Raw genomic sequence first — 12,737 nt, forward strand, 5'->3', positions numbered from 1 at the left:
AAAATAAAGTCGTTCAAAAACACATCACTCATCAAGATTATAAAGACTGCTTATTAAGTGGAAATGAAAAGCTTGCAGCTATGAACGTTATCCGATCACATCAGCATAACATTTACACCGAAGAAATCAACAAAGTCGCACTCAGCGCTAACGATGACAAAAGACACATCTTGCAAGACGGTATTCACACCCTAGCCCTTGGACATTACAAACTAAAACCATGCTTTACATTTATGAACTATGATCAACTCTTCAGTCTAGAATAAATTACGAAAAAGATACAGTTTTATACTTCTTTGCAGGTTCCGGCATGATATTAACAATGAGATGGAAATCTAATAACATTTTTACATTTTAAAAACACAATACCATCTTGAATTCCTTAAGTATGGAAAAGTATCAATGTCCCAGAATCCGCATATTGTAGTAGTAGTATAGATTACGAGAACAAGTACAAGTGTACAAAAACTCATTACCAGCTTTCGTGAATATTGAAAAGTAGTCATCCAAAACGCAAAGAATCAAACTTGTTAGAATCTTAGTAGATTATTATTCATAAAGGGTTTTAACTTAAGAATGCATTCTGTATTCTGAGATATTTCAAAGGTTTTGTTTTTTAAAGGTTTTTATAAGTAGGGTCATTTGTTTATCATTTTGTCATAGACGGAAACCTGCTAAACTTTTTGCTGTCCCAAATTCTAGATAAAAGTAGTTGGACTAGTGGTTTATTTGCACTGAAACACTACGTAAAACGATTTTATCTTTGGCTTTTAAATGTTATTATAAGTTATATCTTATGTCTGAAAGTCTATGAAAAACCTTTGTGAATAAAATAGAAGTTTCTTATTTATGGAGATAAAGCTGTCGAGCTTATCTTTTTTATTCATAAAATCAGAAATAGAAGAATATTGGGATCACAGCTATGAAAAAAAAGTCTTAACCATTCAGAAAGAATCTGAAAATACAAGTTACTCTCTTGAATAAACCCTTAAACATTGGTTTCAGCCAAATTTATCTTTGTGAAATCTAACGACTTGCTGCTCTACTCCCCTATGTTTTTCTTAAACCGTAGCTTTTACTTCAGAAAGCACAGAATGACTTTTAAGAAGAGATGGGTACTTGTTATTACGGCTCCTGTTATTAGGAAGCATGGCGTTGAGACTCCTAGATAAACTGTCTATAAATAGATGTTATTCATTCAGATTACACTTGATTCTTGTAGCTTCAAGTAAACCGGTTTAAAAAAAGTTCCCCATATTTCCTTTGGCTCATTTTATAATTCTCAAAGAAAACTATATCCGTTGCATGATGTACCCCACAAATGTTCCAAATAAAATCACTAATGTAAACCGTTCTCAATGGGAAGCAGCAAGACTAGTATTGAACCAACTAGTGATACTTAATGGCAAAGCAAATATTTCATCTTTTTATCCAGAGTGGAAAAGTTTCACTATGTGAAATTTTTCCACTCTGGCCAGCTGATGTAGAAAAGCTTAATGCAAATGCTAAAGATATAGCATTTCTCCGCTCCATGAAAACTAACAGAACTGCAACGTTTGGATCAAAAGATAGCATATTAGATAAAAAGATACAACGAAGAAATGTGTGAAAGCGATTAGCTCGGAGAAGAGCTGTTAAAGAGAAGCAAAGAGCAGATGAAGAAAGAGAAAAAACAGCAACTCGAAGCCTACTAGATACAGATATTTGCGATGAAGGGGAATGTGACATGAACTTTAAGACCTCGAGGACAAGTAAAAGATGCCATCACCGTTCCTCACACACTGAAACATCTGCATTTATTCCTCATGGTTTAATGAAACGTCCCAGACTTGTTGCTTTAGCAACACGCTTGAATATGTCGGCTTTTCAAAAAGCAACATTTACAGCAGCTTTGATTGAAGAGTCACTAGGCAACAGTTCTAACGTGTCTACTTCTTATACTAATGCAGACAGATCCCGAAGAAATGTTGTTCAGCAATTGGCAGAAGACTATAAAGAACAATGGGTTTCACCAGACTTGGCAACTCTTCATTGGGACTCAAAATTGATGACTTCTTTAACTGATAAGAACGCGCTTGAAGAACGGCTTTGTGTAGTGGTTGGAAATGCAGAAAATTTGAAGCTACTTAACGTACCAATATATCCATCTGGCGAAGAAAGCTCAAGCAACAAAATAGCTTATCTAACACTTGATCTGTTAAATTCCTGGCATTGTACAGAGTCAATTGTCAACATGACATTTGACACAACCGCCTCAAACACAGGCCACGTTTCTGCAGCATGTGTGACAATCCAACAAAGGCTTAGTAAAGTCTTGCTATGATCTGGCTGTCGCCATCATATTGGGGAAGTTGTGCTTTCACATGTATTTGAAGATCTTAAAATTGAGACTTCCAGATCACCTGATGTAGTTCTTTTTTCAAAATTCCGAAAGAACTTTAGTCTTAAAGGCGAAAAGTTTAAGAAATCGTCTCTAACACACTTTGACTCGACAAAGTCTTACAGTGAAGAAGCCAAAACTTTTCTTTCCTCATGCAGCTCTGAAGTCCTGAGGGCTACTCAAGCTGAGCTTAAACTGAAACATTATGATTACAAGGAGTTTATTTATCTATGCACACTCTTCTTAGACGCAGAGGATACATAAGACAGTGTTATCACCTTTAACAAACCGGGTGCATTACACAAGGCAAGATGGATGGCCAAACTAATCTATTCTATCAAAATATTCCTTTTGCAATAGCAAATTAACGATCTTCCTCGAGGGAGTATGACAACCGCCCACCAAGTGCAAAAAATATATGATTTTGTTGTATTTGTGACACATGTCTACAGCACATGGTAGATGACGTGCTCATCAGCTGCAGATGTTCCTTGGAACGATCTTCAGCTCTTTCGCAAACTTTTGCAATATGAAGCAGTAAATGCTAATACTGCAAAGGGTGCCGTACGTGCATTTCAGCGCCATTTGTGGTATTTAACTGCAGAAATGGTGCCTCTGGCTCTATTTAGCCATTTTATACCATTCGCTGAGAAACGTCTGCTGGGCGACCGGTTGCTTGAAAATCAACCAGCCGCACCTGTTACATCCCCAAGAGGACGATATGGGACAGGTTTTGGAAAGCTACAGTTTCCTTCTAAAAAAGATATCTCATTATCAACTAAACTGGCAGATTTTGTGATACTAGATTCATGGTTTACGTTTTACGCACAAAAACTACAGCCAAACTTTTTAAATGAAGACGTTTCTCGCTGGGCTGAATCTGGAGCATATCAAGCTTCAATCACTAATATTCAAGCAATAAATGTCATTAATGACTGTGCATAAAGAGGGTTTAAGCTTAGCAGCGACGTTTTAATAGCTGCCAAGAATGACGCAGTTTACCAAAACAAATTGCAAGTGATCGAAAAGGTTCGTCAAAGGCAACCAGATTTAAGAAAATCAAGCTAAAGTTTACATAAGCAACTAACTATGCACTGTAAACTACTACTATTGTATTTTTAACTTTACTGACAATAAGTAAGCACTAAATAACTTAATAAAAATTAATATTATAATGTTTTCCAGCTGTTTTTCTTGTTATAACTGTCGCGTAATACAATAATCGCTATATTAATCTATATACAAAACTTTGCATCAATGGAGGACCCCTTAAACATTGACTTAGAAAATTTAAATTTCACACAAAAGCTTAAAACAATATTTGGAAAAAAATTAACTTATGTGCAGTCAAAATTTGGGGCGTTTGATGCACCCTAATATATATATATATATATATATATATATATATATATATATATATATATATATATATATATATATATATATATATATATATATATATATATATATAACGCATTTTGACACTGACACTCGAATATTTCTTCCAAGTAATATTGTCTTAACATATATAAATACTGTGCTTCGAAACTAGTATTTCTGCATTACTTTTGGGCAGGTTTTAAACCTCTATCTAAACTGTTTAAGTATTTTAGCTGTGTGGCCCTGGAGAAGAAGATCCGGATAAAAAAACTTTTTCGCGTAAGTCTAAATTCAGCATACTTTTAATATGCTACTATAAAACAATATAAATTTCAATATATTTTTACAATTATATTGAGTTTTCTAAATATTTTCATAAAATATACTTGACAACTATGTTTGTTTTAACAATTTTTCGCAATTTGGAAGATGTCATACACAACATCATAAATATGTGTTATTACTACAATATGCATGCACATAGTGACTATTTACTTTATCCATCCGCATCCATCCTTTCTTACCAAAACACACTTCTTTGTTCTTTATAAAACACACTTCTTTGTTCCTTATTTGTTCATAAAAGTATGTAACACATCAGTCAAAAAGCCCCGAGACTAACTACTTAAAAAAGATTCTTCTTACCATATTGGCTTTATTCATCAACATAGTCACCTCAATATTTCGATGCTTTTCTTCTAGAATGATTTGTCAAGACCTCTGAAAAACGTTTCATTTGTACCAAATCTATTTTTGTGGAGCATTCTTTTGAGGATGCAAACAGGTACTAGTTGCTAGGGGTCAGAGTAAGGTGGGTGGCAAACCAAGTGGAATCTAAATTCATATGGTTTTGGCATCGTAACCATCAACTTGTGACACTGTGCATTGTCTAGGTGAAACAGAACTTTCTTTGTCCTCATATGGAGGGACGGGGAGGGGGTTCTTTTTGATTTTATCCTTCATACGGTCTAACAAATATGTAATACACACTACTGATAGTTTTTCCTTTTTCCAAGTAATCAATGAATATAATACCCGCGGCTCTCCGTTCAGCTGACTGCCGACCTAACCTGACCTGACCCTGAATAAAATTTTAAAGCTACCACCAAAAAAGAAAATACACAAATTTTGTAATGCCGACTGCAAGCAGTGTATTTGAATTTGATTATTAAATACCGCGCACACCCTCTAGTAGTTTTCAAATACATAGATAAATTAGCTCTCGTGTTATATTCCATGTAAGCACACTCACTCAATTAGGTTGGAGTCTGCTATAGAAAGCTTCATTGGAGCAACCTCATTCGTTTGGATTGTGAAATTTTTAATTTTTTCTCTGCATAAACTTACCGTTCGGTACCGTTATGATGGAGCATGTCGCGAAAAAACCATTTGGATTTTTAACAAGGCTCCGTTTGAAAGTAAAGTGGTGTTCTACAGCCGATGCAACCGAAACAATATTTAATGGCTATATTAGCATTCAGAAGGTTTTGCAGTTTATTTTTGCGGGAAGAGTTTAAGGTTTATTTTTGATAAAATTACAACTCATCAAGCCTAACGTCTGAAAAATCCAATCATAACAGACTCTTGTTTACTAGTCTAGGTCTAATTAATGAAGTAGAGAGATTATTGCAAAAAGAAGTTCAAACAGGATTAATCTTCTAAAATCACTCTTTCCCTTTTTTTAACTTATAAAGAGTACAGTTTATTGACAGAAAATGAAAAAAAGTAAATTATAAAACATTGATAAAAACCAAAAAGAAAACACAAAAGATAACCACAAACTCAACCCGCAGCTTATATAATACTGAATAATTTACGCGCTGAGTTTTTTCTGTCGGATGAAAGCGTATAACTAAAAATCAGTTTTTGTGTGGTTTCTTTACTGAGTTCCATCTGTTTTTTTGTTTTTTTATTTCTTTACTGAGTCTATTTAAATGATAGCATCGAGACTTAATGTTACGGACAAAAAGGTGCCAGTTTCACTCTCTAAACTCATTTTAGATTTCAAGATGCATAAAAAAGAAATGGCTTAGTGTAAATACCAATTAAATTTTTTTATATATTTAGGATTTTTCGAATCTAAATTTGAATAACTTTTAGTTATTCAACTAGTTAACCATATTATTTGGTCATCATACAGTGATGGAAAAAAAAATTTGTCTTACGCACTTTGAAAAAATAAATTGTAGTGTCAGTAATTGCCAATAATTGATGTGATTCTTTTATATTTTTTTTTTTTCATATGAAATTTAGTGTTATATATTATTTCCTAAAAAAAGATATTTAGTTCTCTTTGATTTTTTTCATTTAAGTATTTGTTAAAAAGTATTGAGAATTAATTAGAAAAATATTAAATACAGAAATTGTATGTATAATGTAATACAGAAACAGTTTTGAAAACCCATTCTTTATATACAAAAAAGTTATGTAATGAAAATTAATATTTTGTTGCATTCCTTTATTATTCTAATTGCACTAAGCCTTTTGGGCTGTTGACCGATTTTTGGCATGTTACAGCCAGAATTATACATCGTGCAGTTTTTACAATCTGCCACAGATCTTTTTGTTCCGAGCTTTTTGTTTTGCTACCTCATCTTCCACAATTTCCTATAATTTTTTTGTGAAGTTAAATATGAGGATTGTGGTTGGCTATCCAATTGAATTATACCATTATAGCTTAGCCGTGTGCTTAAGATCGTTATCCAGCGGATATGCCTAAGAAATGGCATGTTATCCTTAGCATAAAAAAACATTTTTGCTAAACGTATATTGATATAGATAGCAGCTACCATAGTATTTGTTATTAAGTGAATTGGACCAAAAAAAATCCCCACATTAGAATGCTTCCTCCATCAAACTGGTTTATTTTCAGTTTAACGTGTCAAACTGTTTATCTGGTAGTCTGCGTACATACTTCTTATCATCTGACCCAAAAATACTAAATTTAGATACATTTGTCACAAAACAATGCCCCGTTTTTTATTGGACATGAGAATATTTACAGAAAAAATCTTTTCTGGCTTTAACATCATTTTTTTAAAAATTTTTTGGGTATTCTTGCTAGTAAATTAGCTTCTACTAAACTTTCTCTAACCGTACATGACGTTACATTTTATTTTAAATTACTTTTAACAGTGTTGATGGAGTTAAACGGAACCATTTTAGCTTACGAATAAACAATTTATCTTCCCCACAAGTTGTTTTTCTTTCCAACTTTTAGTTTCAACACTTTGTGACACTTAGATGCATTATGAATACTCCGGTAGAGTATCCAAGACTTTCCACTGTTTTTGAGTTGCTGAATAAATTCCCGAGGAGCAATGCCACATTTTGCTCATAATATCCTAAGTTAGAGTCTGTGAAATATCTGTTTACATATATCACCGTATTATTTATTTTAAATTAGCATATTTCCTGCTACACAATAATTTAAAAATTTGGTTTTCATTCAATATTTATCGGATTCTATTTTTTTGGCCAACTTCAAAATGCGTGTTTTTACTTTAATTGTAAATACTTAACTGAACATACATTGAACAATTATCAAACTTACCATGTTTACAAATGTACATAATAATACTGTTTAAAACTAGAGAGCACCACGTTTGAGATGCAACAACTATTAAAATTTTTTAAAGGTAGGAACGTAACTCTGGTGTATTATTATTTCCATCATTGTATTTAATGATATTTCACAAGCTATAAACCCAGCGCCGAGTTTACTTTTTCTAAACACATCCTCGAAACTCAAGCAACTAGAAGAATTTTTAATTAAAACTTTTTTTAGAACTTTCTAATTGAAAAGCTTGCGACCAAAGAAGCAAAAAATTTTTAAAAACATCAAGTTTTGATGACTCATTACGCATCGATACTGACGGTAGCTATAAAAACAAAAAAAAAAAACAAAAAAAAAACAGAAAAACTATTGTTTTGTAATGAAGGTACAATCTTTAAATCAAAGGCTGACATTTCCATAGCAATATGCAAAATAGAATAACATAAGAAATAACATTAAAATAGAATAAAATAAGAAATAACATTAAAATAGAATAACATAAGAAATAACATTAAAATAGAAATTTCCAATATTGATATTACTAAGAAAAGTAAAAATTTCATTTTTGTCATCGATAAAAAAAGAATTTTTAAGACTACCAAAAATGTAGTCAAAATGGGATGAAAATTTACATTTCAAAACCTTCACAAGTAAAGTTTGGATTATGATTCTTAATTTAGTTTTGTTAAAAAAAAAAACTGTTATTAAAGCTAGCACTTTTTGTATAAAAACTTTTATAAATATAAAACACTATGAACATAATCTCTTTGACATCTCTAAAATAATATGAATCCTGTATCTCTTTAGACCTTTACTCTATTTAATATGGCACAAAGTTTCTACAAAATATAACAAGAGAGAAAACAAAACAGCATAAATCTTTACATATTATTCGTAAAAAGCATATTCTTAGGGGAAACAAAACGACAACATGTATGATTCTGCAAAAGCTTAGTTAAACTTAATTTTTGACTATCAAGTCCTGCTATTTCATTCTGTAATGTTGAAATTCGCTCCTCAAGTGTGCTGCATATCTTTGAACAAAAAGAAAAATTGCTATTCAATACAAACAAACTTTGTAAAACAATTTAAAAAACATCCTGAAGTAGCAAAAAACAATTACTTTAGCTTGTTAAAAAAACTTGTATTTATATCAAAATTTTTGAAACATCAGCATAATGCTATTATAAGCTTTTAAACAAAATTTGAAAAATAAATACTATTTACCAGTTTATAACTACAATATGCTGATTCCCTTCAAAAGTTCAAACTTCACAGGTTTACTTTTACTTTGGTTTTAAGAAAATTTTTAAAAACCTAAAGCTTTTAAAAGATATTTTTTTCTTCTAGAAAAGTAAAAAATTGTAAAAATATTGCAATGCATTAAATTTTATTTAGATGAAGAACTGCAAGATTCAATATGATTTTAACTTATCATTGAACTTTACTTAGATAGTAATAATTAAATAAATTAGTAATATATACTTTTTCTAAATTCCATATTCTTTGTTTTCTTTTTTCTCTGCATTTTCTTGCTGCCAAGCGATTTCTTATTCTTCTCTCCTCAAGTGGAGTGTTAGATGCATCCTTTAAAACCAACATAATATTGTTACTAATAGTTAAAATCCTATGCTAAAAAGGAGTACATCAGTGATGCATAAGCATCTCTAATGTACTCCTCTTTAGCATAGGATTTTAACAATTAAAAGTTTCAATATTGTAGGAATTACATGTTAAGTAATAATTTTAAATTTGGTACTTTTATAAAAAGTGAATTTAAGTTAATTACTTACCTTTGAATTTTCTTGTTTACTATCAGAATCACTAGTTTCTGAGTCACTTCCAGTATCATCATTTCTACTCATTTCATTGACTTCAAATTCACTGCTTTCATGGCTTTCATCATTAGATGACAAAAGCTTAGCCTTTAGAGCATTGCGTAACTTTGATTTAGCATTTTTTTCCCCAACCTCATCATCCATCTCTATGACAGATTTAAAAAAAATACTATTTTCACATATATTTACTAGCCTGTCTTTTGTTAATTTCAAAACTTAAAATTTTATGAGGTTAGATAAACAAGAATGCTCTATTTTTATAAAGATATGTGTAAAAATTATCTTCTATTTAGTATGTACCCAAAAGGTTTTTAGGATTTTTTTCCCCACACCCTAAATGTCAGCAAGCATTTTTTTAGCAACCCCTAACATTCTTTGCATAAAATTCCTCTAATAGCAATACTTAATTTTTTGATTTTGAAAAACCTAAAATTTAAACGCTTATATTTCATGGCAGTGTGCAGTTGAAATCACTTGTGCCTTAATAGTGGTAGACTTTCTTGCTCAGCATTAACTTAAATCATAAATCTTGAATACTTATTTGTGTGTTTTCTATTTACAATCCTTTGCATAATAATAAGTTACCCTCGTTTACCTACCTTTTTTTTTTTTACAAAAAAAAAAGAAAATATTTGAACTTTAAAAAAATTTATGTATTAAGAAAGTTCTTTTTTACAAAAAAAAAAAAAGGCTACCTACTTCAGGGATAAATAAAGAGCAGCAGGAACTTATTAGACATTCAATAGAGATACTCGTATAAGATCAGATTTATTGTTTTGAATTTTGACTATCGATGTTCTTTGCGTAATAAAATTAGTACCTTAAATCGTTGCATAACTGACGTTATTTTTAAAACATCGAGAACCGTCAAGCACGGTTTATTTTTACGGTTTATTTTTAAGTTGCAGTACAAGCCTTACTTTATATTTTCTAAAAAGAGAAACGCTGGGATGACAGAAAGCTAATTGATATTGCTTAAAATTAAAAATGATAAATAGCTGCTAAATGAAATAAAACATACCAAGAGAACTGAGCTCGTTACTGAAGTAAGCTTTTAATTCTATTTATGTTTTTGTACTAACTTTAAATTAGAAACAAACTGCAATCAATTCCAAAAGAGTTATCCTAAATCTTACCTATCGATTAATTAGTGGTAAAATAATCAATGATTTCATAGTGTTTCGTCTTGACGTGTTTAAGCAATGAAGCAGACTAGCGTCATTATAACGGATTTTTTTCTTGCTTTTCTGAAAGAACTATGCAAATAGTTATATAGAGGCATTGTCTCACCAAACCAATTATGTTATTAAACTAAATTACTTAAACTAAATTATTTTAATGGCCATTCTTTAGATGTTTGCGATATGGAATAAATAGCGAAATGTAAAAGACGACTAGAAAGGTTTTATTTGATGACTCATTTGTAATGTAAACAATTTTTGACAACTTAAATTTTGCAAATATAAAGAAAACTCACACCAATTACTTCCTGAAAAAAATCAAGTCCCTTAAGATCTGAAAAGAATCAAAGTTTTACAAACTGGTTTTCTTCATACAGATTTACAATCATACAGATACGTTTTCAGTGACGCTAATAATTCGAAATAATGATGACTAATTGTAAAATGACGCTCACGTTTGGAATTAGTTGCTTTAGGGTTACAGACGAATCCTGTTGTTTTTAATTCCTTCCGACTTCGTTCTTCCTTTGATCTTGGAAAATTTTTTTTTTCAGTGAGACCTTTGTAAAAATAACCAACCAAATTTATCTTTAAGAGCTGCAGTTTCAGATAAAAAGCTTAAAAGATCCTGTTCTTAAATACTTTTTTTTAAAACCATTTATAAGTGACGTCATGCTTACTTCCGTACGAACGTCATCGCAAATGGTGGAAATATTTTTTTTAATGGAAAAAAACAATATAAAAGTGTAAATTCCCGGGTGGCAATGTCTTAAAAGCGCAATCCATCGAAGAACAGAAAAATAAGCTGAAAATGAAGCTCCATTCACTTGTAGGTTCAAAACAAGTTTTAACATTTTCCTTTCAGGATGCAGAAGTCTGAAAGAGGTCTCTGAGAACCTACTGTTAATTGCTAATCAAAAAGACGGACAAAAGTGGTACTCGAGTAGTGAAAACAAATAATGGTTAAACCGGTAAGAATAAAAAATAAAGCAATTGCAATCAAAAAGAAAAAGGAAAATAAAGAACCAGAGCAAAAATTATGCCTACTAGCACCGTAACTGCAACACTATTCTCAGATACAGAAAACAAAGGTAAAATATCCACTGAGAAATATGATCTAGAGAATGGTCATACTGCGAAAAGTAGTAGCAGTATTAGGGATGTCATCATGACTAAAGATATCATAGATGTAAAACCCCAACAGACACACGACGTTGAAACAACGTTGAAATAACGTTGATCAATGTCGATCAACGTTATTTCAACGTTGTTTCAACGTCGTGTGACAACGTTGAAACAACGTTGAAATAACGTTGACATTGATCAACGTTATTTCAACGTTGTTTCAACGTCGTGTGCCCGCTGGGACAAAGAAAAATGTCAAAGATGTACAAGAAATACCATGTAATACCAATTCTTATACCTAATTACAATAGCAGCAATTATTCATAATCACAATGTTGATGAAATGCTGTTTTTTTCGAACATTTACATTCATGCCTCGTTTGAAGTTCCTGTAAGAGTCATAGTTCTAGAAAACGACCTTCACGTTATTTATTATTGGTGAATGATACAGTTGAATGAAGATATTTATAGCAATTAAGAGAAGTGAAAATTAAGTGTCTTTATATTTTTAACAACAAATACGAAGACATTTTTCAAAATTCTTGGTTTGCCAGATGCGCACTACGTGAAATGAGTGTGAAGATTTCACCACCCCTACCCAGTAAACATTGGACGTCCTTAGACGTGCAATATTTACCGGGCATAAGGAATTTAGTGACATTGTTTTTGGAGAATGACATAGCTGAAAGAGGAGTGAAATGATTTCAAGATTTCAGTGTTATTAAAAATCGTAATTGATCTTTCAATTTCTTCATTGAGTTTTTTTTGCATTCTTTTTTTTTTAAGAACTTATTTTTATTTGAAAATTCAACCTCCTTTTTGTGATTTAGTTAGTTTTTAGATCAATGCATGTTGGTCTTCTTTTCTCGAATGTTTATCTTCATCAAGAAAACGAACGAGATAGTTATGTAATCTGATATCTGGATACCAAGCGATCCAGTTAATCAAATATTCTGGACAAGAAACATTTGGACCTTGAGTGCCTGGGTAACTGGATACAATCGGACACGTGAGGTTCAGATGTCTTATAAAAAAAAAATAGCAAGATCTTCACAAGTTGGGATCTCAGCCTACAACACTGCATCAACAGCAAACTTAAAATTGTTCTGTAACAATAGAAGTTTAAGTCTGTTAAAAATTGATTCCTATGCGTTACTTTTGGGTCCAAATTGTAGGTCAATTGTCGAAAAGCAATCATTAATCGAGAAAAGATGACCTCTAGTGAATTTCAAGTATTTCCATATCAGTTCTAAACTGCTTGGGTTTGGCACAATTGT

General features: G+C 31.4%; 1 protein-coding gene across 3 annotated transcripts; it reads right to left on the bottom strand.

Annotated features, from left to right (window-relative positions):
• Window positions 1-7,688: 7,688 nt before the first annotated feature.
• On the bottom strand, window positions 7,689-10,379 carry LOC149889930 (uncharacterized). 3 transcript variants are annotated; one of them, XM_090084900.1, is made up of 4 exons: window positions 10,291-10,379; window positions 9,110-9,300; window positions 8,802-8,903; window positions 7,689-8,350 (listed from the first exon to the last, which is right to left on the bottom strand). In XM_090084900.1, exons 2-4 carry the CDS (start codon window positions 9,296-9,298, stop codon window positions 8,198-8,200), a joined length of 444 nt encoding a protein of 147 aa, XP_089941026.1. In that variant the 5' UTR covers window positions 9,299-9,300; window positions 10,291-10,379; the 3' UTR covers window positions 7,689-8,197. The 3 variants fall into 3 exon arrangements, with proteins under 3 accessions (XP_089941026.1, XP_089941023.1, XP_089941025.1); XM_090084897.1 differs by lacking the exon at window positions 10,291-10,379 and adding an exon at window positions 9,854-10,015; XM_090084899.1 differs by lacking the exon at window positions 10,291-10,379 and adding an exon at window positions 9,850-10,004.
• Window positions 10,380-12,737: the final 2,358 nt, after the last annotated feature.

The sequence above is a fragment of the Hydra viridissima genome, unplaced genomic scaffold (assembly GCF_058129835.1).
Source record: "Hydra viridissima isolate aposymbiotic clone 2 unplaced genomic scaffold, HvirCarnegie_v1 scaffold_4, whole genome shotgun sequence".
NCBI classification, from domain to species: Eukaryota; Metazoa; Cnidaria; class Hydrozoa; order Anthoathecata; family Hydridae; genus Hydra; species Hydra viridissima.

Excerpts from the sequence above, each read along its gene's own strand:
- LOC149889930 (XM_090084900.1), bottom strand. The coding sequence starts at position 9,298 with ATGGATGATGAGGTTGGGGAAAAAAATGCTAAATCAAAGTTACGCAAT. Across the intron at positions 8,904-9,109 it reads GTAAACAAGAAAATTCAAAG|GATGCATCTAACACTCCACT; the intron begins GTAAGTAATTAA and ends TTGGTTTTAAAG. Across the intron at positions 8,351-8,801 it reads GAATATGGAATTTAGAAAAA|ATATGCAGCACACTTGAGGA; the intron begins GTATATATTACT and ends TTTTGTTCAAAG.